The sequence below is a fragment of the Stegodyphus dumicola genome, chromosome X1, assembly GCF_044657685.1.
Source record: "Stegodyphus dumicola isolate Sdum_Otavi_A_Nest chromosome X1, ASM4465768v1".
In the NCBI taxonomy this organism is placed as follows: domain Eukaryota; kingdom Metazoa; phylum Arthropoda; class Arachnida; order Araneae; family Eresidae; genus Stegodyphus; species Stegodyphus dumicola.
Window position 1 is genome coordinate 232,602,708 of NC_140780.1, and position 27,860 is coordinate 232,630,567.

A 27,860-nucleotide genomic window follows, 5' to 3' on the forward strand; every position below is an offset into this window, starting at 1 on the left:
TAAAGAAATTCTGCCATCTGTTGGTGTGGTACCCCAAGTTTATATACCGCTCTTAAAAATCATATAATCTTCTTTTAGTTATCAGTTTTGACTGAAATGCAGTTAAGTATATAAGATTCAACATGTGTATGTCATATATTTGCAGATTTTGAATTTTTCTCCCCTTCCAATAGAATTTATGAATTTTCAAACATGACACCCTGAAACAAGGTATATTAATTTCATAACTGCAAAATATTGAGCATTCAAAGGGTAGTGCTACCATTTACAATCTAAGGAAGACAGTAGAAATAATTAAAGTTTTGGTGTAGAAAATTAGCATTTTTTAGGAGGTTAAAAAATTGACAGTCATCCGGTATATTTTATATACTGGTGCTGTTTAAAGTGTTAAGGGAGATGTGTGGTTGAAACTGTTGAAAGAACAGTATTTAAAAGCAGATGAGATATAAATAATAGAAAAATAATAGAAGAGAAAATAAAATACAGTCAAAAGTCTTTAATCCAGACTCGTCGAGACTTTGGCGATTCCGGATTGTCGGTTTTCCTGGATTATAGATCATCAGTTTAAATCTGGTAAGATGGCGTGAAAAAATTATAAAATTAAAAATATGACACCGTAATTTATGAAATAAAGAGCAATTATGATCTAAAGGGTATCAAAATTTACAAAAAAAAAAAAAAAAAAAAAAAAAAAAAAAAAACTTAATGCTTATTTGTTTACTTTAGTAAACATTTCTTTCAACACGCGCATGCGTAAAGCATACATTACGCATAGTCGAAATTAGAAAATTGCACCCAGAAAGCTATTTGATGTGTATTCGTGATATTTATGAAGATGAGGAATTTGATTTAAATCATATCAAAGACGGAGTAAATCGAGATGAAATACTACATTTAGTAAGGAATTATAAGCTGAATAAAATGAAAGCATCTGCCCTGAAGATAAGGATAGTGCTGACAGGTCAATTTGCAGTTCATTGCGCGCTGTGACTCCCCCCCTCCCTCCACAGAGCAGTGTGAAATTGATAAAAAGATTTCGGAATGGTAAGATAAACAAAGGACATGCCTTTATCCATTTTTTGCAGCAATTCCACTTTTTGTTTGATGGACATCGAAACATGCTTTCTCTTTGTAGATCCTTTGGCAGCTCCAGAATCGGAAATTCTTTTTGACATAATCGAAAGTTCAAGCTTACTTTTATAAAATTGCTCTAACAATCTGCAAAAAATAATAAGCCGGATCCAATTAGAAGATTAAGGAACAGCGCAAACTGCAACATTAACTGAAATAGATAATTTTAGCTTAGCTTATACATTCAACATGCATGCGTAAACGTATATGCGCATGCGTCAATGCATTATGCGTTCACACAGAAAGTTTGTAGCTTTGAGGTGCATATTATAGATCATTCCGGATTATGGACGTCCGGATTAAAGACTTTTGACTGTATATGCATATCAGCAATTTTTTTGAAAAGTGGAAAAAGGAAATCTGAATGACAGTTGTGCACTATTGTGAACATCACAACAAACAACTGTAAAATGGGATTTTTCATTCTGTAACTTTTTTTTGTTATTTTATATTATAGAAGTAAAAATATGTCTGACATTTTTTGTAATTAAGTATTTCAACATAATATGGGAAATGAAGTATATTATAAGCAAAAGAAATTTAGTTAATTGTGGTTGTCAGGTAGTATTTTTCATAGTTCAGTAATGATAGTATTTGTTTATAAAGCATAATTTTAAGTTTTAATATTTTGGCAACATTGATATTAAATTGTAAAAAGAATGAGTTAAAAATGTATCTGGAATTGAGAGAGTTTCTTGTTATGGTTTGGTAGAATGTGGTAAGACTTCATATGACTGATTTTCTTTAATAAAGTTTTCTTTTTGTATATTGCCATAATGTGTTTTTGTTAGAAGTGGATGATTCTTTTGAGAATGTTATTTATATGCCAATCTTAAAAACCAACATTTGGTAGCAGAGCGAGGTTGCCTCGTCTGTTAATAAACTTTCAGATAGAGTATTGATGTTGTTTAAGCTTAACAAAATCGCCAATTTCTCTAAGAGATAAATTAGACTTGTATTATAATTAGTGAATATAAATTAGAAAATATGGCATATAATATGATAAATTTGAGTCATATAGAAAAATTAAGTGACGATAATTATCTTATTTGGGCCAATAGAATTGAAAGTGAATTAAGAAGTTTAAAAATATGGAGAAGTGTGATAGAAGCTGATGAACCACCAAAACCATATAAAAAAGGATGATGTTAATTTCGAAAAAGAAATAAAAACTTGGGAAATATGGGATGATAATAATGCAATAGCAAGAAATATAATGAATCAAACTATGACAGCTCCACAAGCGTTAAAATATGCTGATGAAAAGAACGCAATGAAGTTATAGAAGAAAGTAAAAAAAATGAAATGGCAGCAAGAACAGAAGATATTCAAATGAAATGTAGAATAGAATTAACTCAACTGAAAATGAGTCAAAATGAATCAGTAGATGATTATATGAATAGAGCTTTAATTCTGAAAAGTAAAAGTATTCAATTTGGAGATGAAATAAGAGATAAAGAATTAATTTACTTCATACTAGAAGGACTCAGAAAGGAATTTAAATTTGATGTTAAAATTATTAAAAGCAATAAAGAGAAAGATCTAGCTTCAATTAGACAAGCTTTAAAAGAAACAGAAGGAAAAAAATAAACAAAGAGGAAAAGAAATAGAAGTAAGTTCTAAGGCAAAAGAAAACTGGATAAAATCGAAATATGAAAAAAGATGCTTTAATTGTGGAAAATATGACATTTAAAAAAAAGAATGTCGAAATAATAATAATAATAGTATAAAGTACTGTTGGTGTGGAAAATTCTGCCACAAATCAACTGAATGTAAAATTAAAACTAAACTAGAACAGCAAAGAAATGTAACAAATAAAACTTATAGAATGTCAAGCAAGGAAAGAGACTATGAATCAGCTACATGCTTATTTGAAGTATCTAAGAAAATATAAAGCTCATATCTTAATCAAGATAGAAATGATGGAAAGAATAAAATAAATGAACAAGAGAATAGGAAAATTAAAGGGATTATTGATTCAGGAGGCACATCTAACATGGCAACTAGTAAAGAAATATTTACTAATTTTAAAGATGAAGAACAACAAATAATGACAGCTGAAAACGGGGCCATGATCAAATCAGTTGGTATATGTAGCATTAAAATGCAATCTGACAGAAATAAGAACATCTTAAGAGTAGAAAATGTTCTGCAAGTACTAAATTTAAGTGAAAATCTGCTGTCAGTATCAAAAATTGTAGATCATTATTTAAAAGTAATTTTTACCAAAATTAAAGCAGAAGTGATCAATAAACAGGGAAACATTCTATATATAGCTAACAGAAATGGAAATAAGTTTCAAGTTGAAGGAAATATTGTTGAAGAAGCTAAAATTAGTTATGTTAATGATGTACATTGAGGAAAACGTATTCGAAGTACTGATATATGATATTTAAGTAATGTGCACTTTCATCTATGTGAATCATATACACAGATGTATAATAATTATTAAAATTAGTAAATTCATTTTAAGCTGATAAGTGAATAATTGTTCTCTAATAGATAACAAAATATATGAAATCCTGAGCATGATTTATTAATACATGGTTCATACGGTCCTTAAGAGTACTTAAATTTTTTGGAACCGATTTTTGGTCCTTAAAAGACCTTAATTTTGGCCAAAATCAGCAGAAAGTCCTTAATTTTAATCATCTGAAATTTCTGTCTGTTTTTATGACTGCCATTTTGAGTGTGAATTACCATTTTGGAGGAATATTTTTGGCAATTCACTGACATATATGGTTATCTTTTGAATGTGTTCATGGGTTATAATTTGTTCCAATTTCTAATATAAATGATGGGATACTCGAGTTTCTATGCAAGAAGTGAAACATAAGCATTTCGAAATTCATTTTTTCTAATAAAGAGCTCTTAAACAAGTTTTCGCTTTTAGGAATGTGAATTATTTTATTAAACGGTTCTAAATTTGATATAATAAATAAAATAAAAAACATTTTTATTTTATTCTGTCATATTATAAAGTTTCATTTTGGCAACTTATACAATATTTTGAATCTGAAAAATAAACAAGGTATAATGCTATAAAGCACAATTTATGAAACAGCTCTTAGCAAAAGCAAAATTAGCTATGTAATTAATTAAAAATGTCTTCTTTTTAATTTTTTCATAGTAAGCGTTTTTCCCATGTAATTGTCTCAGAATATTCAAAATTCTCAGAAAATGCATCAGTTTTTCTCTAAAAAATTAATTTTGCACTTTTTCCCTCCTTTTTTTTTTCCAAAAGGTTTCTGGCTTTTTGCTGTTACAGAATTGGTAAAGATAATCTTTCTTTAATATTTTAGACATTGCAGCTTAGAAAGTTTAGAAAGATTTGAAAGCAAGATTTATAGACCCACGATTCTAGAAGATTCGAGAAATATGTGACAAAATGAAAAATATCTCCATGGTATCAACATGTAATGGATGATTTACGGAAAGTTTGCGATCAATTTCTTACTTTTTGGAGAACGTCTGGAAGAACGATGAAATCATAATATTTGAATGTTTTACTCCTGATACTAGAATCTTTTTCTTAACATGTTTATCTTCTCTTTATTTTCTCTACTTTTCACCAGACACAAGCATGGAAAATATTAAAAATGCTTCTAATCTTATCACTTGGGCAGGCATTATAGAAAGGGATTTTTTTTATTAATAAAGAAATTAAAAACTTAAAATTTAAAAGATTCATCTTATATGTCTTAATGTATCACACACAAAGCAAGCAATAGGCAATTTCCCACCTGATGCAATCTCTGTGGATCCTAAATTCTGCTGCCTAGTGCCTTTTTAACTTCTGCTTCCAATGCCTGCTCTAAATTCTAAAAGTTTTGCCATTTCTAGATTTTGTTGTACATATTTTGTGTCACTAAATTGTAAAATTTCTGCCACACCAGCTCTGTCACCGGCCTTTACCATATATATTTCATATTTCTTCTGAATATTCATATTACTAAAGAAATAAAATTAGCCACTTTTTCTATATATTCTAAATGCATTTAGTGTTTTTTAGAATAACATAAATCCTTAATTAAATCTTAAAATTCTAAAATGAATAGGTAAAGGGGTTGTAGAAAGAAACTGAATACATAGAGAAAATTGTTCTTCAAAGATATGTGAAGTTATTATTAAGTAAATTCCACAATTGTTTATGATTTCAGCCTTAACTATAATTTTCCATTTCTATTTACTCAAATGATAGAGTTTTACTGAGCCAGATTAAATTAAATTTAAATAAAATCTTTGACCACTAGTCCACAATTTGAATTTGACTGCTGTTGTTTAATTATGTCAACATGAGCTGTAATTGATTTTGTTAGCATCAGAACATGCTCTTATGTTCTAAGTTATTTTTAAATAAGAGGTTTATTTAAACCTTTGCCTGATATTGTTGTTACTTTCAGACATAGCAATAATTTAATTCACGTCTGTCTGGGGTTTGGGACTATTTAACTTTTACCAGATAAAGTAAACCTTCATAGGTACATTGTGCAGAAGTTGATAAGTTAGGAGATAAAGCACGCAGAAACTAGCGACAGCATTGGTTTGCATATTGAAGCAAATCTCTCATTATTAGAAAGATGCTTAAAGAGAAGGAAATCGATATAAACTAGCCAAAATGTTTGGGAAAGCTTCAAATTAAAATGACGGATAAATATTTTGTTGAGCGTTGTTACAAAACATAAATGTGTTGTAGCTTTTAATGTGTAATTATCCTAATATCGTTTAAGAATCAATGTCATAAATTACATGTATTTTAATCAGTGAATTTCTAGTAGATTGTGATTTTAATAGGATTTTTTTAACGAATATCGTTAAAAAATAAAATTTAATAGTGGCCATGTAAATCCATAATGACTAAGGTTGTCTTATTACCTAATTTAATCATTTATAATTAACTGCTTACCCTTAAACATTATCTCTACATATTAAAGAGAGTTATTGCCTTTCATTAATACTCGCTGTGGTTACAAGATAAACCACAAAAATGTTAAAATTCAAATAAAACTTACTGTTTGCATCTAGTGAGACTTAAAATAATACAAAAGAACTTATCACCTCTGGTGCTTTAATGGCTTATCTGAACTTTAATGTATATTAACTGGGTTACAACTTCTGGAACACTACACAAAGCTATGACGCTAACTGTATCAAACAGAGCCTGACTAAATTTCAACACTTGCCAACTGTGCATACACCAGGGCTTTCAGGTTTGTTCGAATCAGCATGTCTCTCTCTGGACAATCAGCAGCGGTGACAACATTCAGTCTTTTGTTATAATCATGCTGATTATGATCTTACTTCTCATTTTAACCTATGCCGCTTGACATAAAATCTAATACCTGCTATTTACTAAATCTCTAGACTGACCAACTATGTCACAAAATGAGACATAAAAAAATCAACCTAAAGCCAACTATTAGTAACACGTAAATGTCACTTATCTTCTTTCAAATATATCCATCTATTATAAGTGTAAAATATTGTATTTAATGTTATTTGATAAATTGCGTAAAGTTTATTTTATTCTCAAATTTATTAATAATTATGTTAATTAATTCATGTTTAGTAATAATGCATACTACTTAGGGATCTATTTTATTTTTAGGATGGTATTACAAAATTGAAATTCATGCATAGAATAATATTTTTGATTGAATTTATTCAGTTCCCATTTTCTCATAGGTCCTTAAATTTTTTTATTAATGGTCCTTAAAAGTACTTAATTTCCGTGTGCAGAAATATGTGCGAACCCTGTAATAATACTCACAGAGTAAATGCCTGTAAAATAATGTTTTATAAGTTATAGTGAATAGGTTGACTAATAAAAATGAAAGATAAAAATTATCAAGAAGTGGGGATACTGTTTGTAATTCTCAGTCTGTATACCTGATGTTTATATGTTATTATCGTTCAAGAGATCCTCAAAATTGGCAAGTCTGCATGCTTAATTAGTTTCTATTTGATGTGTAATATGATGTGGAAAGAAATTTTAAAAAAGAAAAGAGTTTAGATGAATGGAGGTCTTTTTTTAATGTAAAATTTTAAAGGCAGTCATTAAACACAAATAAATCTGGTGAAGGTTGTAAATGTATTAATATTACAAAAGCCAGCATAGACGAAGCACTATTTTATAATAAGGTGATACAGTACAAAGTCCGTAATCCGGACGTCCATTATCCGGAATGATCTATAATCTGGACCTCAAAGCCACAAACTTTACACATGCGCATAAAGAATGCGCGTAATGTATGCTTCACGCATGCGCACGTTGAAAGAAATCTCTACATATAATAAAAGAGTCTGTCTGTGTGTGTATCTTTCATTCGCGCTGCGCATAAGCTAATAGACCCACGGCTACGAAATTTGGTACATGGGTGCATCTAGACAAGAGCCAGTGCACCTTGAAGTGATTTTTTCGAAATTCAAATTCGAATTTTTTTTATTTTATGTTTTGTAACGAAATCGTGTCATTTTGAGACATAATGGGCTATAGGAAGGCGAGATTTTACTCTACACTCTCCATTTTCACATCGTCATGAAACGTAGGTACTTAGCTATTTTACGAACTTAAAATAAATTTTGTGTCTCAATAAATCGATTAAATATGAATTTGTTTAACAAAGTGAGCTTAACACCTTTTCAATGAGATAATTTTTCTAAAAAAGCTTATTTTTAAAAATGTACAGTTTATTTTTCTTTGATTTTTGGACACGTTAAACTTTCATCCTTGTGACTGACTGCTTTTATAAAAAGAATTTTGGAAAAGTGATAATATTTTGTATTTTTAAAAATATTTTTAAATGAAGCTTCCAAGTATGCTTCTCACATCTTTAAAAATGTGATTTTGGCAACAATTTTCCTTTCTTATTGTTGCTGATAGATTTTTGATAAAATCGAATCATTTTGAGTAGTTTCATTCTTTTAGAAATATGGGTTTGGCAACAATTTTTCATCGTATTTCTTATGTCACTGTTTTTAAGAAATTGACATATTTCATTGTCATTTTTTCATGTATAATACATTTTTATTGATTTTTTTTTGATAAAGTTGTTCTGCAGAGTAAATTTCTGTGTGGAATTTTTTCTTTTTTGAGTTTATTTCATGTTATTTTTTGTTTATTTCACTGTTTCTAAGATATTGAATAGTTTTGCATCATTTTTTTCTTCAATTAATGGTTAATTTTTTATTAGGATAAATAATATTTGTATTAAGGGATATAGTTTATTTCATTGTAATTTTTTTCTCTCTTGAAAATATAAGATAAAATATCATTAATTATACTTTGCTTTTCAGAATTTTTTGTGTTTTGTAATCTTTTATATTATTTATTGCTGATTTCACTGTTTTTAAGATATTGAAAAGTTTTGAGTGATTTTTTAGGAAACAAAGTTCTTAACCTCCTTTATACCATTTGAGTTCTTAAAATTTTGCGAAGGGAAGTAGGTTAATTTATATTTTATAAATAAAGGTAACAGACAAAATGTTACATAAATGCCCCTTTGGACGTAATTTAAAATCTGAAACTTGTTAGATTTTTATTTATTTATTTTTAGGATGTTGTTTTGCAGATTAAAATTTTCGCAGCTTTTAAATTTAACATTCAGGCATTTTTCAGATACATTTAAAAGCCAGACGAAGGCTGGCCAGGTAGCTGCTAATGTTTAATAAAGTAAACAAATAAATATTAAGCATCTCTCTTTTTTTTTTTTTTTTTTTTTGTAAAATTTGATACTCTTTAGATCATAATTGCATTTTATTTCATAAATTACGGTTTCATATTTTAATTGTATAATTTCTGCATGTCATCTTACCAGATTTAAATTGATGATCTCTAATCCGGAAAAACCCCTAATATGGAATCGCCGAAGTCCCGACGAGTCCGGATTACGGACTTTGTACTGTATATGATATTTAAGTAACGTGATTTTAGTTAACATGAACTGAAAGATAAACATCAGCAAAACCATACCAGAAACATAAGCATAAAAAATATTTACACAGGGAAAGTAATGAAATGCTTACAGTATGATTGAAGTTATAAAAATTAACTTCATCAACAAATTTGTGAGTCTTCATAAACAAATAATTTGCCCAGCATTTTATTTGAATCATTACTGTATAATAAATCATAGATCAGGTGTGTGTCCATTATCTCGAAAAATGTTATGTAACAAATTTTCCTTTAAATGCATCATTGTAATTGAACTTTTAATATGAATAGTGGAGAATGTACATAAACATGCAATGTAAAAAACCAGAAGTTAATATACAATGCAGTTGGAAGACACTTAATACTGATTAAAGCAAGAATTATTATTGTTGTTACAAATTTTGTGCGTTGTATGTAACTTTAGTGAAATCTTATGTAAAATTTTTGTATCTCATGTATAATGAAACATGAAAGGCCTGAAGAGAGTGAAACTGCCAGAAAAGTAAGGTTACAGGGTCTAGTCCATTTAACATAAACATTGTTGTGCCAAGCTGATGACAGTTTTGCTAATTCTTGTCCCCAAATTTGGCTAGAAATCCTCAAAATTCGCAAAACTTGCTGATCATTTGGTGACACTGTAGAGTCTTGTGTGTTTTGGGATCATCCACTGGTAGACCCTACTGAAAGACTAGGTAGCAAATTCTCGCTAGGTCTTGAAAGAACAGATGACGGCAGAAGTAGGTTATAATAACTAACTAAACTAAACTGACTAACTTTTAACTAAGCAAAAATGTTTAACTAAACTGAGCAAAAATGTACTCACTTGGTGCCCACGTTTTAACTACTGTTTGTGGTTAAGTAACTTGAACAGAAAGTAGGATGTTCAATCACAATAAGGTAAGGATCAGCTACATGACTGTCTCCTTATCTAAACAGCTAAATTGGCTGCACACAGCAAAGCAGAGCGTAGAATATATATATAATCTAAAGAAAGTGGATGGCACTAACTACTATTTACTTACAGAGCTGCTTCAATCATGCATCATAACTTCGGAACTAATTCTCGTACTGCGAACTCTTAAAACTGCTGCTTAACTATTGTTTCCAACTCACTTAGATTTGGATATACATAATTAAATTTACATTCTAGCAGGAAATTGAAATCAGAAGGGAAAGGAAAGTTTCTTAAACTAAAAATAATTAGTTTGATTAAAATAAGGTCTTTACAACATTTTTGCCTGATCTCTGCATAACTAATAAATTTATGTGTAACTGTTACTGTATCCGGCTCTGTATGTATCTGTAACTGCATATGCCTTCCAGCAATTTTCAGATATTGAAGGTACTGGAAATTTCTCGGTGGACAGAAAACTACCTAAGGCTGAAGAGAGCATCACTTCAGTTCTGAGTTTAGTTCAGAGTATTGAGAGACTTCTGTGTGAGATTGGCTGTTTAGATGAATTTTGCATAGCATTGTATTTAATGTTCTTAGTAGTTTGAAATAGTAGTTCTTAGTAGTTTATGCTCTGTCATATTGAGAAGAGCTGCATGAGTACTTTTGTGGAAAAAGTACTCATGCAGCTCTTCTCAACCAGATTTGTAAAGTGTTTCTTTTGGAAAATAAATTTTATAAAGCTATCATCAGTTCTGTGTTTATTAAATCCATTACGAACCTGGATGAATATACTTATATGATTGCTTTGTTCAGAACTGGATTTTATAGTACTTATATGTTAACCATGGGCAAGATCATTAAAAACACTTAATTACTACAGTCGACAGACAATCACGTTGGAGGAAAAAGAGCGACATGACTGTGTGTCACTGAAATCACCTTCGGTTACAGTTAGTGATAACGTCGCGCGGTTGGCGAGTACAACACATGTTTACAGAGTTGCCACACTGATTAAGAACAAGGGATATAATAAATGATTTTGCCAGCTCACAAGCCATGTTTGGCAATTTGACACCTACACCTAACTATTTCCATTTGTATATAAATTTATATACAAATGGAATTTATATAGATTCCATTTGTATATAAATTGTTGATTGAACTTATCAGATTGCATTGTAATCTTTTGCTATATTCATAGCATCTACAATTGAAGTCCCATTTAAAATTTTATATTTTGTTTTGATACCCTGTAGATATTTTTTTGTGGACTTAAAATCTTTGTGAACTTCAGTAACCTCCCCAATCACTGTATATTTCGAAGGAATTTTAGAAATGTTCTTTTAAATGTAGATATTTTCTGGTGACAGAGAAGTTTATTAACTTCAGTGATGTTCCAAACACTTTAAAAAAATACAAAATTCACTTACAGAACAAATTCTGTGAGAAAACAAAGTGCCTTAATTGCAAATAAACAGAATTGTATTTTGTTATTTCATACTCACACAGTCATTGTAAAGAAATTCATAATAGAAGTTAATATCAATGAAAGTAAATCGCAAGAAGTAAAGGATCATGTTGCATTTTTTTTTTTTTTTTTTTTTTTTTTTTTTTTTTGTTGTTGTGAATAATATCTAAGGTACCTGAATTTCTACAACAGATGTGTCTACCAGAGAGCTACTACACTGGTAGTTATAACCTGGGTTTGATTCCAGGCGGATGGGATGGCTGTGTGGGTGTTTTCATGGTTTTCTCCATATGTAATGTGTGTACGAGCCAGTTTCCCTTAGAAAGTCCTCCACGAAGGCATCCATACTCTTAGGCAGATAGCTCTAGTGTGCTTTGGCACAATCAACTATATCAACTACCAAATCTACAACTGATGTTTGTTTATGTAAGTACAGGAAGTGTTAAGGACGTAATCTCTCGGTAAAGATGCATATACTCACTCCCATTGCTCAAGGATTTTTATGGAACCTAGCCATCAGAATTTATGTGTACATCCAGTTTCCCTAAATTTCTTTTCTCGTTGGTTTGCAATTCTTTTCTGGTATTGATTTACCAGAGAAATCTTTTTTTTTTCCACATACGCCCCCAGTTGCCAAGAAGTTACCTAAAAAAATAATCTTTACTTTTAAAATTCATATTGTATTTAAAGAAAGCTGTCTGAAAAACAGACACATTTTAAAGCCTTAATGATTCAGTTGATATGGGCTCTTGAGAATACTATGTCACGATTGTGTGTTAGCAGCAGTCGAATGAGAATGGGTCGCTTTCTTCGTCACTCTCGTATCAAAATCTTTTTGCACGATAGAAGAATACAGTCTCTGGTCTGATATTTACTAAAAAGCTTGGATTATAATTTCATCCTATCTTTCACCACACCAAACGTCTTTAGAAGGGCTGTTTTAAAAACTTGAAAGTTATAATTTTCACTCCCTGATTTGCCTTATAAAAATTTCCTGATACCTTTGTACCAGCTAAAGACCTGTTCTGAAAGTGCAGCGGTTGCTGTAGTGACCTTTTGCAACTCTCCAATGGAATATAACAAAAAGTGAATTTAATTTTCCAAATAGTTCAACATCAATGTTCGACCATCAGACCTGTCTATGATAAAACTGCATCGGACTTCCTACTGCAAGGTAGAATTGGAGTCTTTTGGTGAAAGTGAGTGGTTCTTGCAGCATAGTTCATAAACAATTCAAGTGCCAATGTAGGATGTTGTGGTACTTGGAAACTAAAGTCCTGCAAATGCTACTAGACTAATAATGAGTTATCGCTACATCTCAACATGTTTAAAATAACTGTTTTATTTTAGTTGAAAAATGAACATAAGGCACAACTTTGGCTACAGACAAATCATTGCTTGTGGCTACATAAATTAAGTGATAACAGACAGTTAAATTCAAATGTAGGTAATCTAGTCTATGACTACACATTCAGTAGAATAAGAAATAAGAGTTATTTTATTGCCACATAAGCAGGTGGGAATGCCAAAGCTGGAATATTACTTTTAAGTAAAGCTGACAAAAAAACTAACTGTAAATAGAAGGGGCAGAAGCTGTTTCCAAGATTCAAAACCCTCAGCTTAAATATAGTCAAAGTTAATTTCCATTCTAGTAAGGAATACTGATAAAAGAACTTATAGTAAAGATGAAAAACATAATAACTGGCTAATAAGCATAAGATACATTATAATACAGCAAAAATAAACTTTGTTTTGAACTGCAAACATGGAGGGATTATAGACAAAAGAAGACATAAGCTGATTATGGTGTATGTCTTGCTATGGAATTACTTTTTCTGAAAGTATTAATCTATTGTGTTTGGATAATACACTGAGAATTTGCATATATGGAATGCATCTGTTGTAAATAAAGTATATCGTATTGAACATAATTTAATTTTGAAGAATACCATTATTAAAAATATAGTATTTATTTTAATTAACTTTTGTTAAAATATTATACCTTACATCTGATGCGAGTGCAATAATTTTTTTATTCATGATTTCTGTGAAAAACAGTATAGTTCTTCATTTATTTTTTTATCCTTCCAGGAGGATTTTGCCATGCCAAGATTATATTATATTTATGGGCCATCCATAATGTCCATTGTTAAGTGTAATAAATGTTTACTTATTTGCTGATGTTCACATTTTGTGTGACAAGAACTGAATATCATTCATTCATTTAAGCATTTTGTCAGCTTTAAATATGGGATGATAATACTTTTTCGCTTAAAATTCCTTTGCAACCAGTTCTAATGAAATATGATGATATAATGTATATAGGTATATAGGTTATTAGGTTATTGTAACTATCAAGGTTCAAAACATATAAAATTAGAACTGAAGATAATTTAACCTCTATAATGTATTTCTGTTGGTAATATGTGAACGTCTTTCGTCTAACTGATAACAACTGAAAATATTTCTGGATTATTATGATATGAATTATACCACTTTTAAAACTTATTTGAAAAGTGTCTCTGTACTTTTTTATTCTTTCATTTTACATTCTTTGATGCTAAGATATACTCGTAATGTATGTTTTTAAATTAATGTAATAGATAAAAAATTTATTCAGTTATGTAGATATTTGATGAAGAGTTACATGTATCTTTCTGTATCTTATAATTTTATGCTGTTCTCATAGAATATTAAGAATAGGCTGTGTTGCTTGATAATATTTTCATTTTCTCAAATTTCTTAGGTGTTCTTCCACTTACAGCAATAGTCACAGAAAAATTTGAAGCTGAATATGAGTACGTTAATAACGAAGGAAACATTTTTACTATATTTACTGATAAAAATGCTCCCATGTACAAATTGGTTAATATGGATTTGAAGAAGCCTGCTGAGGTAATCTGAAACCCACTTTTTTCCAATTTAATTAAATTCAAATTTACTTTTATTGAATTTTTTAGTTTTATTTTGTTCTTATTTTGGTTTATTTGTGTTTGGAATTCAAAACTGTTCAGATCTGCATAATTTGAGATTCATTGCACTCAGAGATATTTATTAACAGTAATATTACATGGAGTACTTTCATATGCAATTTTATAAGTGCTCATGAAATATAAATAAGAGGCATTAATATGACACAAATAAGTGTCATTTGTATTCCAGTTATGGTTATTGTTTTTCCTTAGAAGTAAAACATTCAGTCTAACCTGATGGGCCAGCTTACTGACATTTAACGTATGCTAATTGACAAGTAGGTAGGACACTTATCAAAATCAGAAGATTCTGGTCATTAGGAGGAGCTAGGTGATTTTTCTCAAAAACATATTGCACGGAAAAGTTCAGTTATGTGTGTTGCATTGAAGAGCTCACTGTTAAAATGGGTTGCACAGATAATTCAATGACTTTGTAGTCTTGTGCTATTATCATATACTGTATAAGAGTCATATCAGTTCACAATATTTCAAGCTTGTTAAAACTGACCATGTCAGGCATTGGTAATTTCATTGTTAAATAGAAACATTGTAGAACAGTAACTGAGGTAGCTAGCAGTGGGCCATATAATCGCACAGACAGTAATCACTGATGTTGCTAAGGTTTGTGCAAAGACATAATTCTCTGCCCCCTATTAGAAAATTAATTCCTTGGCTTCTCAGTAGGATATTAAGTATAATGGATTAATATGCATAAGCAACCACCAAATAACTGGAAAAAAAAATCACTAGAACAAATGATTACTGAAGATGATAAGCACTGAAAACTCATGTCATTTGGACAGAAGAAAAATTTCTATATGTTTGCCAATATCAGGAATATTCTGCTTCCAAAATTTAGGTTTGTAACTACGTAGCTAGGAATGATTGTCAGAGTTCATATCATAGTCATTACCAACGGGCTTGAAAGGCCTGAAAATTATATGCAGTCTTTGAGAAAAACCTTAATTTTTTGTTGAACATAAAACCAAAGAAAGCATGTGTACCCCACAGAAGCTTTATATGTTTAGACAGGCAGTTAGTTATATGTCATTGTTTGTTTACATTTTATTATTTTACTATATCTTCAGCAGAAAACTGAAATGAATCAACCTGAATGAAGGAAGAAAAATAAGCAAGATATAAAATACCAATCAGATAAAATTTAGATAATTACAATTTTTATTTATAGTGTATAAGTACAGGAGCCATAATATGTGAACATACTGAACTTGAATTGATGGCTGAAGAAAACTGTGTATGATTATGCAAAAAGAAAAGAAAAAAAAAAATGTAGTTAACTGGATTAGGCCAAATGACATTTTTAAAGTGTTACTGTATGAATTTAAAACAACAGTAAAGGTAGTTCAATCAGATAACTATCAAAATTCACCACACCCAACAGTAACACCCCCAAAATGAACTAATCCTCATGTATATAAACACACACACATGCACAAAATATGTACAAAATGTATACTCAATCATAAACTTATGCCTTGATGATTGCCTAAAATTTATTTTACAATAACAAAAATAATCCAAATGCAAAATAACTTGACTATTCTTAAAATATATAAAAACATTTTTTTAAATGGGTATAAAACATTTAAAAAAATAATAATAATAATCATGCCTAGTATTTTTGTGCATTAAGCTGCTGGAAAATTCTCAGAAAAGTCATAAAGTAAGAAAAAGAGAGATTTTAATTGATTTCAGTGTTCCTCCTTCGGACACAGAGGCACTGAAGTTGATTGAATTCCTCATCTATTATGTTCTTTTTTCTTTAATAATAAATTTAAGGAATATTTTTTAACCCATATCTATATGGATGACGAAGCACAAATTGGGTAATTGAAGAGTTAGGTTGGGCCCACCAGCGGCCGAGCGGTAAAGTCGCTGAACACTGGTAGTTCGGTCCGAGGTTCGAATCCCGCAAACGGGCTGGCTGCATGGGCGTTTTCGTGGTTTTCCCCATGTGCAACGTGTATACGAGCCAGTTTCCCTTAGAAAGTCCTCCACGAAGGCATCCCTCCCCTTAGGCAGATAGCCCTCGAGGCTTTGCCATAATAACACACACACACACACACGTAAGAAGAGTTAGGTTGGGGGGAGCAACTTCCCCTTCAAAAGATATGTCTTCTGTCTGCTCAACAGTTGTTCACATTATGCAGATTAAAATTTATTTTTAAAATTTAAAAAATTTTAAGATTAAATTTTTGGGATTATACTATGCTTTTCTAGTATTTACATGCTTGCACTTTATTTATTTATGTTTTCTGAATTTAATGAGATTGCAAATTAGTTTGCAGCAATAATTAATCAACTTATTTTGTTTGCAATTGAATTTGCATAATTTAAAATGTTTATTTGCTTTATATGAATATTATAATACTCTGTTTTTAAAATTCATATTTCATTCTTTGCAGCATTGGTGCAAGAGAATTATTTAACTTTACTAATTAGTTTTTAATGAAACATTATTATACACACACACACACACAGAGTAGTACCTCCCAATAAGGGACACCCATTGAACCAGACATTTTGTCCCTTAAATAAACACATCACATAGTCACAGGTATTTATTTGAATTTGAAATTAGTGAAAAATGAAAATTCTTGATTAAAAAGTTTTAATTGTTGTGTAAAATGAACATTAGAAATTTGAACTTACAGGAATATATTGAGAATAATCCATTACACAGATTCAGAATCTTCAGAGTCAAAGCATTTTTTTTTTTCTCTCGTGGATTTTAAAGTCGCTAATGATATTCACTGTCACCAACAGTTACTATGAATTATTTTAATTGAGAGGTATATTTTAAGGCATCTGTATAGTTTTTATGTCACACTTTTTCTCTGGTGTGTATTTGTCTTCCTCATTGCTGTCCAAGTTATTTTTGGTAAAGCTTGCATCATAAAATACAGTTAAAATAAAAGATATTGTCATTGGCATCTTCAGTATGCAAGTGTCCATAGATTTCTAATAATTCTCGGATTTGAGGATGACCACAGATTTTGACAAGTTCAAACAGTTCAGTTTCATCTTTAGTGTTTTCACAGAGGGTACACAAAACTTGAAATTTCAAAGCCTGCTTTCTTAAAACAGTGCTGAACACAACTTTTTGATTCTGATTTTAACAGTCTGTGTTATCCACTAAACAGCATTTGATACATTGACACATTTTGCAAACTGATAACTGTTTCATCAAGCAGTTGGACAAAGAACGTGCCATAAAAACAGTTTCCTGTAATAAAATTTGAAGCTTCTAATTTGGCTGGCAAATTGTCAAGAAATAGTTGAAGCTTCCTTTTTGTTTAGTTGTTGCATCAAGAACAATCAGTCATTCTGACATCGTTGAGACTTCCACGAGTCTGGATTTGGGATTTTTGCAAATATTAGATCATCAGTTTAAATCTAGTAAGATGGCATGTAGAAATAATAAAATTAAAAATATGAAGGCTTGATTTATGAAGTAATGAAGCATTTATGATCTAAAGGGTATCAAAATTTACAAAAAAAAAAAAAAAAAAAAAAAAAAAAAGCTTAACATTTATTTGTTAATTTTATTAAACATTTCTTTCAAGTTGTCTAAGTTGCTTCGTTTTTTGTGCTCCATCGTTGAAGTCCTGTAATTGCTGTGTCTAGAATTCCGACTAACTTGTGAATCAAAAATTTTTATGCTAAACATTTTGCCATCCCTTAATTGATTGGTAATTGAGGAGCATTATTATCACAGCAAAGAAATTTTACATCCTCTTCATTTATTACCGCTTCTCCACATTTTTTTACAAAATCTGCTAGTTGGAAAATTTCCCTTTTGGTTTTGCAATATCCGAAAACCTTCAGATTCGCGGTTATCATCATAAAATTTAGCTTTCATTCACTATACATATTTGGCTATGTATTTCGAGATTGGCGACTATAGACAAGTTGTTCCGCTAAATTTTATCTTGCTTCTAACATGCACTAAGACAATTAAGCCTGAATTGTATGAGTTATGTGTTATACTTATGCTTGTTTCTTGCACATACTTAAGACTTATCTGAGTCCTGAATAAATAAGATTCCCACATATACTTAAGTCTTATTGAGGGCCGGCTATAGATTTCTTACTGCCTCATGCAGTCTCTGTGGGTCCTAAATTCTGCTACCAAGTGCCTCCCTTTTCTTCCCTAAGTTCTGCCTGGTGCAGCCATATGAGCCATGGCACTGGTTTATGTAAGTAACAAATCAGTTATTTTTAATTCAAATAGCACTAAATGTAATCTTTGTGCCTATGAGTGTCATTAGCAAAATCTACTTTTAGCATATGGAAAGAAATTTTTGTTAAATTTTTCCTGTCAACATTTCTTAGTGCATTTAACTTAAATCTCTAATCATCGCCAAGCCTAATGTCCACATAAAAGGTTACCATACTCTTTCTCGATTACTAATATTAAAAAAAAAAATGTTTAGGCATTGCTCCAAGTCATTACTCAACTTGCCATGGGTTGATAAACATGCGGCATTGAAAGCAAAATATAATAAATAATGATTCGCCATGTTGGCATCAGGGATATTAAATATTAATAGGTATAGAATCAATGATATATCTATGTAGAATGTTTCGGTTTGGGATGTATGCCAAGCAGATAGTCAGCTACAGAGCCAAATTACTGATCATACGAATTTACGCTAAAATTGTTGCTTCAGTAATGAGGTATTTTATTTAGTGCCAAAGTGAAATTAAGGTTCGGTACTCTCCACATGTTTTATTATGCGGGGAGAATCAAATGCCAATGCGTAAAGCACACACACACACAAAAATGTAATAGAATTTTTTAAAAAATGGTGGCTTTGAGGTCCGGATTTTAGATCATTCCATATATTGAGCGTCCGGGTCTCTTACTTTGTTCTTTATTATCTATTAGATATAAGAGTAGGTCTTCAACCTTCCGATCATTATGGGATCCTCAAAATGTCATGAACAAGTAGTATTATCTTGATTATAATTCCAAAATGACAGTCTCATTTTGTACCTTGACTCCTTTTCTCTCAATATAAATTGAACTTAAAATGAGATTGATCAGCATTTGGGAGAAACTGTTATGTGTAACGAATTAGAAAGGCATCTTTCTGTATGGAATTTATAGATCCTCTCTGTAACTCACAGCTTTTAACCCTTGGAGGGTTAAGAGCTGTAAATTACTAAAAATTAAATTAAAATTTTAGTCCAATTCATTACTTAATTTGCCATGTGTCGATGAACATGCGGTGATGAAAGCAAATTATAATAGTATTTTGAGTAGAGTATTTTGTATATTTTTAAATCTAATTTGTTCTGCTGTTAAGTTATGTATGTTTGTAATTTTTAAAAGAAATTTTGGCATTATAACCTTCTCCCATTGATAGTTTTCTACTGTGTAGTGTACAAATTGTAAAGGTATTAGTTAAAAAATAAAAGCTGAGTTATTTCGTCTATTTTTAAATGATAATAGGAGTTAGTGCAATAAATTCAGTATAAAAGGAAATGCATGTGTTCTTTAGTAAAAGAAAGTACCATAATTAGATGTAGGAACAGCAGATTCTAAAAGAAAAATATTTTAAAAAGGGGGACAATTTTGCAGTTTTATAAGTACTATCAGTACAATGCTGAGTGGTTCTGAATATTGAGTAAAGCTCTCTCATCCAGATAGGTTAACATTTTGTGTGTAATGATGTGTGGTTTTGATTATATATCAGAGTAATTTTATAAACTTCAGTTTGTGATAACCCTTTAAGTCTCCCCCCTTTTTTATCTTCGCGTTTTATTATAAAGTAGTAAAAATGCATAGAATAATTTTTTTAAATGTGTTTTTTCCGATTTCACAGTTATCATATTCATGTATAACAGAGGTGATACATATACAACGACAAAAGTGAAGGTAAATTTCTGGGTACGCTTCTGTTATCAAGGTAGGATTCAAAAATGTATTTTATATGCACATGTATGTGCATGTGTATGCATATATATGTGTGTACACACGCATACATACCTATGTACATGCATACATGGACACATTGATCCATACATACATACATTTCTGAACCCGGTCCCAATAACAAAAATACCAATTTCTAGATCAAATGGTATTTAAATTAAAACTTGTACAGTGCGAAGTGTGAGATCCGGGTGTTTAAAATCCGGACCTCAAGGCCACCACAAACCGCCTTTTTTTTTTTTTTTTTTTTTTTTTTTTAACTGACCAAAATCCACTATCATGTAAAATTGCACGTACATTGTTGAGAGCTGTCTGATTGAATCTCTCACAAACTCCATTCTGTTCCGGAGTATATATATCTGTAAATTCGCACTTTACACCATTTTTATTACAATATAACCTGAATTGTTCATTGTCATATTCTCGTCCATTGTCTGTTCTAAAGTATTTCAACTTAAGGTTCAGAGATCTTTCAGCACGTGCTATATGCCTTTCAAATACTTCAAACACCTGACTTTTCTCTACAATAGGGTACACTACCACATAACGAGAATATTCGTCAATAAAGGAAACGAAATAACGTTCACTATTCCTATCTGGAATGTTAATAGGTTCCCATACATAAAAAAAAAAAAAAAAAAACCTTTCAAGCGGTCTTCTCACTTGAATGCCTTCTAAAGGTCTATAGGAGATTCGTCTTTGCTTATTGATTTGGCAATGTTCACAAAACAAATTAGGTGAGTTCACGAGAAATCACAGCTTGGAAAAACATCGCCGCTAATTCTGGAAAAACACTTATGTTGAAGATGCCATCTTCATGAAAACAGGATGCCGCCCACGGCAGTTACTCACTGGAAATCACAGGTTGGAATCTATTGCCGCCGAACTGTAGAAATAGGATGCCGCCCACGGCTGTCGCTCACATCTCACATCGTCGCCGCTTTTCAGAATCCAGAAAAAGTCACCTTTCGGAACGGAATCATGGCACTAATTGCTGGCTGGCATGCGTCACGATATCGTTTTCCAATGGGGGCTGGAACGGCACACCACGGAGCAATGAAACAGGAACCAGCAGGAATAAGCCAGGGCGACGCGAGGTACTTATACCTGAAGGTGACATGATGTCATCTCGCAGCAATCAATCAGCTATCGGCACAACTCAGCTTTCTAGATGACGTAACATCAAGTTTCATTTTTGCATCTTAATTAGGCTGGAACAGTCCTTTCTTAATACAAACAGTGGCAGTGAAAAATGAAGTAGAAATAATTACTATATACCTTTAAAATAAGACCTAAACCTTATGTAAAAGTTAGAATTATTTCAAGGAGGAGAGATGATGCAGAAAAAGGGTTACAATAGGTCATATTTTCCAATAGTTTGTTTTGGATTTGATGTGGATGCTGACGTAAAACGCTGAAAAGTTTTGTTTACCAAATTCCATGTTATTGGAAATTTTTATTTCTGCTTATGAACTACGAAAGTAAAGTACACCAGTAATTTTCATGTAAGTAATGTTATAATGCATATTATGAACATCCCTAATTGCGTAGAAGCTGAAATAAACTTTAAAAATTTCTTTGCGTTTCTAGAAGTCTCAAATATTAATGAAATAATATATACTGAATAAATAAATAAAATAAAAAAGCCAAACAAAATAAAAAATAGTTGGTACTTTAAAAATACAGAGCAGCTGTAAAGAAAGGTTCACAATATTTACACAAAATTTGCTGTGCTTGTAATACCGCTGACTGCCATGTTATTTTTAAAATATGCCCAAATTTAGGAAGAAAGCAGGTAATATATAAAATTTTAGCATTGATTTCTTCATTTTTAATTTCTTCAGAGTCATAGCTGGATAATTTATTAGAAATCTCGTTTTTTTTAAATGCACTATGCGCAGTTATATTTTATGCATAATTCATAAAATATTATTTTTAATTCATATCTCTTTTTATAGAAGAAGTTATAAAAATAAGCTTTTTCTGTTTATATATATATATATATACACGCACACATATTAGGTAATGAAAATGGAAATATTTAATTAATTATTTCCTCCGCTTCAGCTGGAGAGGATTGATTTTAAAAGAAATTATTATAGTAAGTTTTTTTTTAATAAAATGTTTAGGGCATGAATACTGTCTTGTTAATTGGTAGTGAAAGTTTAGATCTGGAAACAAAGTCTGAGCACATGTATGTACATTCACATAAAAGTGAAACGAATAAATAAATATATATGTACAGAGTATGCTTTAAATTCATATTATATAATTTTCAAAATTTTTTGCAGGGAAAATTTAGATAAATAAGAGCATAAATAAAACATTATATTTAATGCGTATAATAATAGAAATAAATAGCGTATGGCATTCGAACTCACGACCTCAGAAGATAGCCATGCTACCGTCAACTTTACCATTAAGCTATCATCATACAAGTATGGTATGCAATTTTGGCTTATATACATCATCAAGTAAATGAATTCTTTAAATTAAATTTTTTGTCTTATTTCAGTCTGCTATCCTTAAAAAATTCACCAGAGTTTGTTCTTCAGCTTCTAGGACATTTCTTACAAAAAAATATTACCTTTTAAAGTGGCATTCTGTTTAAAGTTAAATGGGGTGCTAAGAATATATTCCATGTGCTTACAAATATCTGTCTTTGATATATGTTAGACAAAAAGGTATATTTATAAATAGAGAAATACAAATTTAACATTCTCTTTAATGCAGAAAATATTTAAAAGGCTGACAAATTTAATTTATAATTAACATTTTTAGTTTTTATTTGTTTTAAAAGAAAAAATAACACTTTTAATGCCATATCTGATTTGTTACAGCAGTTTGATATTGTCAGACGTTCGGTTTCATTAAAGGTAAATGTGTATGCAGAGCTAGGAAATAATTGTCAGGGCAAAAAATGCTATTTCATGGACTCGAAATTATATTTTTTGTGCCTGATTTTCTTGAACTGAATTTCTTAACCGCCTGATTTTCTATGCGAACTAGTACTGTAATTGCAGTTATCTTTTTTTTTAACTAAATTCAGCTAGTTGCTGTCTGTTTGAGTACGCAGATTTCTCGCTATAATGTGCATTCAGAAATTAGTATTTTTTAGCAAAACATTCCTTCCCTAAGCCAGCATTCATTGCTACTTCTGCCGCCATTAATTTTTGGTGACAACACCTGATTGCTCCTTTTTTACCATGTGACCCCAACACATCTGCAGACATATGGATAAAAATTGAACGTTGTTAAACTCTATCCATACGTCATCCGTCACCGCACATCGACCAGATTGCAGATGTCAATCAAAGTGAATTCGCTCTCTGATTGGAGAAATGCATAGACACCACAACGCATACGCAGCAGTGGAAATGGGCTTTAATGTGTAGCAAACTCGAGAACATCTCAACGCTTGCAGATTTAAAAAGAGTTGGAATTCTTGAAACTAGCACAACACAGCTCTTTTGGGCTAGCGGTAAAGAATTCTGCTCATAAATAACCAACCTAGGTTCGGTTCCTGCTCATGTGATGTAGCACTTCTCACTGGTGTTAATAGATGGCGACACAAGCAACTACCGATGCTTCACTGAAACATGTGATTGCTACAAATGGATTTTGTGAAGAAGCGATAACGAAGATAATACGACATAAGTTTTTCATTGCGATAACAATGCCCTAATCATCAATCACTTAATGGACAGTGAAATCTGTAGTATGGCTTTAGATCTGGAAAAGTACCGCTATCGATAGTGAGAAAATTGACAGAGAGGTTTTTGAAAACAAAACAATTTCGATTGATATTAACAGGACTTGAACAAAATTAAACTTTGTAACTGAACATCAAATTAAATCTGTCTATAGAATTAAAGAGAAAAATAATGAGCCTTTTTTCCCCCTTTTTGTAAATTTGGACACCCTTTATATCATAAATGTTTCATTATTTCATAAACCTAGATTTCATATTTATAATTTTTAAATTTTTTACATACCATCTTACTAGATTTAAACTGATAGTTAATATCCAGAAGAATCCCAAATCCGGAATCGCCGAAGTCCTGACGAGTCCAGATCTCGGACTTTGTACTGTATTAATTGCAAAAAATAAAGTGATACCATTCCTCTCTATTGAGAAATACAGCAGCCTCCTCTTTTTTTTTTTTTTTTTTATAAGTGTTACTGTAACATAATCTTCCATCTTTTAATTATTGCCTCCATATAGTAAACATGTCAGTGAACTAGAGAAATTGAAATGAATTCTTGCTTCACCTTATACAGTAATTGAGTATGATTAGATAATTGTGGTATAACATTATAGCCTCTTCAGTGATTAAAAATAGTGTCACCAGCTCTAGTGTCTTGATTTTTTTATACCACCACCTAAATTCATGTCACTTATATTTTTTAATGTATATGTTTTGTTGATAATTGAAAGGCAAGTTTTATTTTTAGCAAATGTTTGTCAACTGTTTTATACAAAAGCATTTGCTTACACCAAAACATTGTAAATCTGATAATGTTGAAAACTAATTAAAAATCCTATTTACTGCAGAAAAAGTATAAATTTTGCTACCTGTTTCTGTGTTTTTAATGGTTTATTATTTTTCTCTTTGTCAGGAACATTGGGTGGATTTGATACCTGAAGATCCTTCTAGAGTGATGGAGTGGGCAAAATGTGTGCATAATGATAAAATAGTTGTGTGTTATATTGAGGATGTAAAAGTATGTTTTATTGTCTTTGATATATAAAACATTCATGCTTGTGTCTTATCCTGGACTAGTAGCTTCACTAATTGCTAAGAATGAAAATAACATACCACGTTGTGTGCCTTCTTGTTGCAGCCATATTTTTGTTGCAGCCATATCCTTAATTTGTGTTTAATATATTCACATATTTGTAATTTATTTTCTTCATGGGTCTTTAGGATTTAGCGCCTAATGAAACAGTAGCTACGTATTTTGCTTTCTCTTCTAGAATTCTTCGAGTCTATATTGCACAGTATCCACCAGAACCTTAAAAAAATAAAATTTCAGGCATAGTTGCCGATTACTCCTGCAGTTTTGTTTGCATGAACTGATGAAATAATTAAGTTGTTGCTAAAATTACTGTGGTGCATACAAAAGCTCGATGCCTCAGAAAAATACAAGTATCAGTTTTATTTTATCAAGTATCAGTTTAGTCTAAGTTTCTAATGGAGTATGAACTTCTGTAGTGCATATTCCATTTAAAGCTGTGCCAGCTTAAATTAAATCGATTGTTTAAGACCTGTGATAACAAACGGGACGAGTATGTCATATTTGTCTATTTTGCTATCACAGGTCTGTTATAATTTACATTAGATGTTATTTATCATTAATCGTATACATATTATGTTCTGTGTCAGAAAATGCCATTCATGTATATTTCTTGGCTGATATTCTTAGAATGTAACCAAACAATCCATCTCCAATACTTAATTTCTTGTAACATAGTTTCATCTTGGTCTGCATATAACACTGGGAAATTTATTTATTTATTTTACTTTGTGAGTTTTATGAAAATATTTTGTTATTAAATATTTTAATGGATTTTTGTGAAATTTTCTTTACTTCCAAGTTTCTGTGAAAGACAGTCTCAAGACTGTTACTATAACCTTTAATTTCCTGAGTAATAAGAGATTACCTTAATATCTAACTTTCAAGAAGGAACCTGACTTTGTCATGTATGTACGTACCCAAATTATAACGAAACCATGTAATTAAGCTATTTTTGTGAGAAAAACTGTTGATCTTAATGTAAAATTCAAATTTGTGTGGTACATAACTGAGAGGTACTACTTTGCTTGAGATACATAAATGAAAATAACTGTTGCACTACTTCATTGTACTCTTTTTTGCTAGGAACATTAAAAGTCGATGCTCGTTCAAATAAGAGAGATGCATAAATGAAGATGACATAATTGCGAGATTACTGTTTTTTTTATCTTGTAAAATATAGTTATTTTATATAGAGTATAATATTATATATTATTTTATATAGAGTTTGTGTGATTTTGGCTCGTATTGATGCTAATAATTAAAAAAATGTATTCTTAGTGACTCCTGTACTATTTGGGTATTGAAATGGTATTTCATATAATCAGCATTTGTGAGAAACAAATTCTAATTTAGGAATGATCAGCCTTAAAATGTGTGAAATCCATAGGGTATGTGAATAAATTTGGAAACTAAAGACTAGGAAGTTAACATCTTTAGTTAATGAAGTACATAAAGTTCTAAGCACAAGAGTAGGAGAGTGGAAGAGAGAGACTAGGAAGTTTACATTTTTAGTTAATGAAGTACGTATAGTTCTAAGTATGTATAGTTCAGATGTATAAAATACTGTCAGTTGGAAACAACTTGCAAGTACTATAGTTAGTTGTGGCAACTTTCACCATAAAAAAATTATGAGTTGCCTGTGAAATTAGCAAATTTTAATCCAGGAAGATTGCCTTGGCGGTCTGATGATGGGAGCCGCTGATGAAGTACAGAGCAGCTTTAACTCATATTAATAATAAAATAGTGTTTTTAGATATGTGTATGTTGGCAATATTAGCAATACAGCATGAAAAAATATATAGGTGATTCAGAATATACAGTTTCTTATTAGGAATTCTTATTATTCTAAGGAATTGTTTACACAATCGTGACAAAATTTGTTTTTAATATTAATTTCAATATTTTATTCATAGTTGTTGTTTTGGTACTTATTGTATCTTCTTTTGATAGAGCATGTTATACTTGCATGATTTGAAAACTGGAAGTCGTTTAAAGTCATTTCCTTTAGATGTTGGTACTGTGATTGGCTTTTCAGGGAAAAAAACACAATCTGAGGTTGGTAATTTTTTTTCCATTAATCTAATGCAGTATTTTAAAAGTATTTATTTTTTAAATTTGTATTATGTGTATGTTGGGATCCATCCTTCAGTTACAGAAATTCTGAAAATTAAGTGTAGAATTTAATAGCAATTTAAATATCGGAAATGATGAATCCATTAATGAAAATATATATATATAAAAAATCGTTACGATTAACTTCAAATTGAACCTAATTCCTGTGGGAAAATAGTGTACTGAAAAATAAAAGGCTATTACAGTCAAAAGTCTTTAATCCGGACTCGTCGGGACTTCGGCGATTCCAGATTATAGATCATCAGTTTAAATCTGGTAAGATGGCATGCAGAAATTATAAAAGTATAAATATAAAAACGTAATTTATGAAATAAAGAACAATTATGATCTAAAGAGTATCAAAATTTACAAACAAAAGATTAATATTTATTTGTTTACTTTATTAAACATTTCTTTCAATGTGCGCATGTGTAAAGCATACATTACGCATAGTCGAAATTAGAAAATTGCAACCAGAAAACTATTTAATGTGTATTTGTGATATTTATAATAAATTTGATTTAAATCATATCAAAGACAGAGTACATCGAGATGAAATACTACATTTAGTAATGAACTATAAGCCG

General features: G+C 30.6%; 1 protein-coding gene across 1 annotated transcript in view; it reads left to right on the forward strand.

The window, feature by feature from the left end:
• LOC118186572 (prolyl endopeptidase) overlaps nucleotides 1-27,860 on the forward strand; it is a 161,400-nt gene that overhangs the window by 79,568 nt on the left and 53,972 nt on the right. The window contains exons 8-10 of the mRNA XM_035356683.2: nucleotides 14,174-14,322; nucleotides 24,982-25,086; nucleotides 27,112-27,216. Coding sequence (XP_035212574.1) covers nucleotides 14,174-14,322; nucleotides 24,982-25,086; nucleotides 27,112-27,216 — 359 coding nt within the window. The remainder of the gene's footprint in view (nucleotides 1-14,173; nucleotides 14,323-24,981; nucleotides 25,087-27,111; nucleotides 27,217-27,860) is intronic.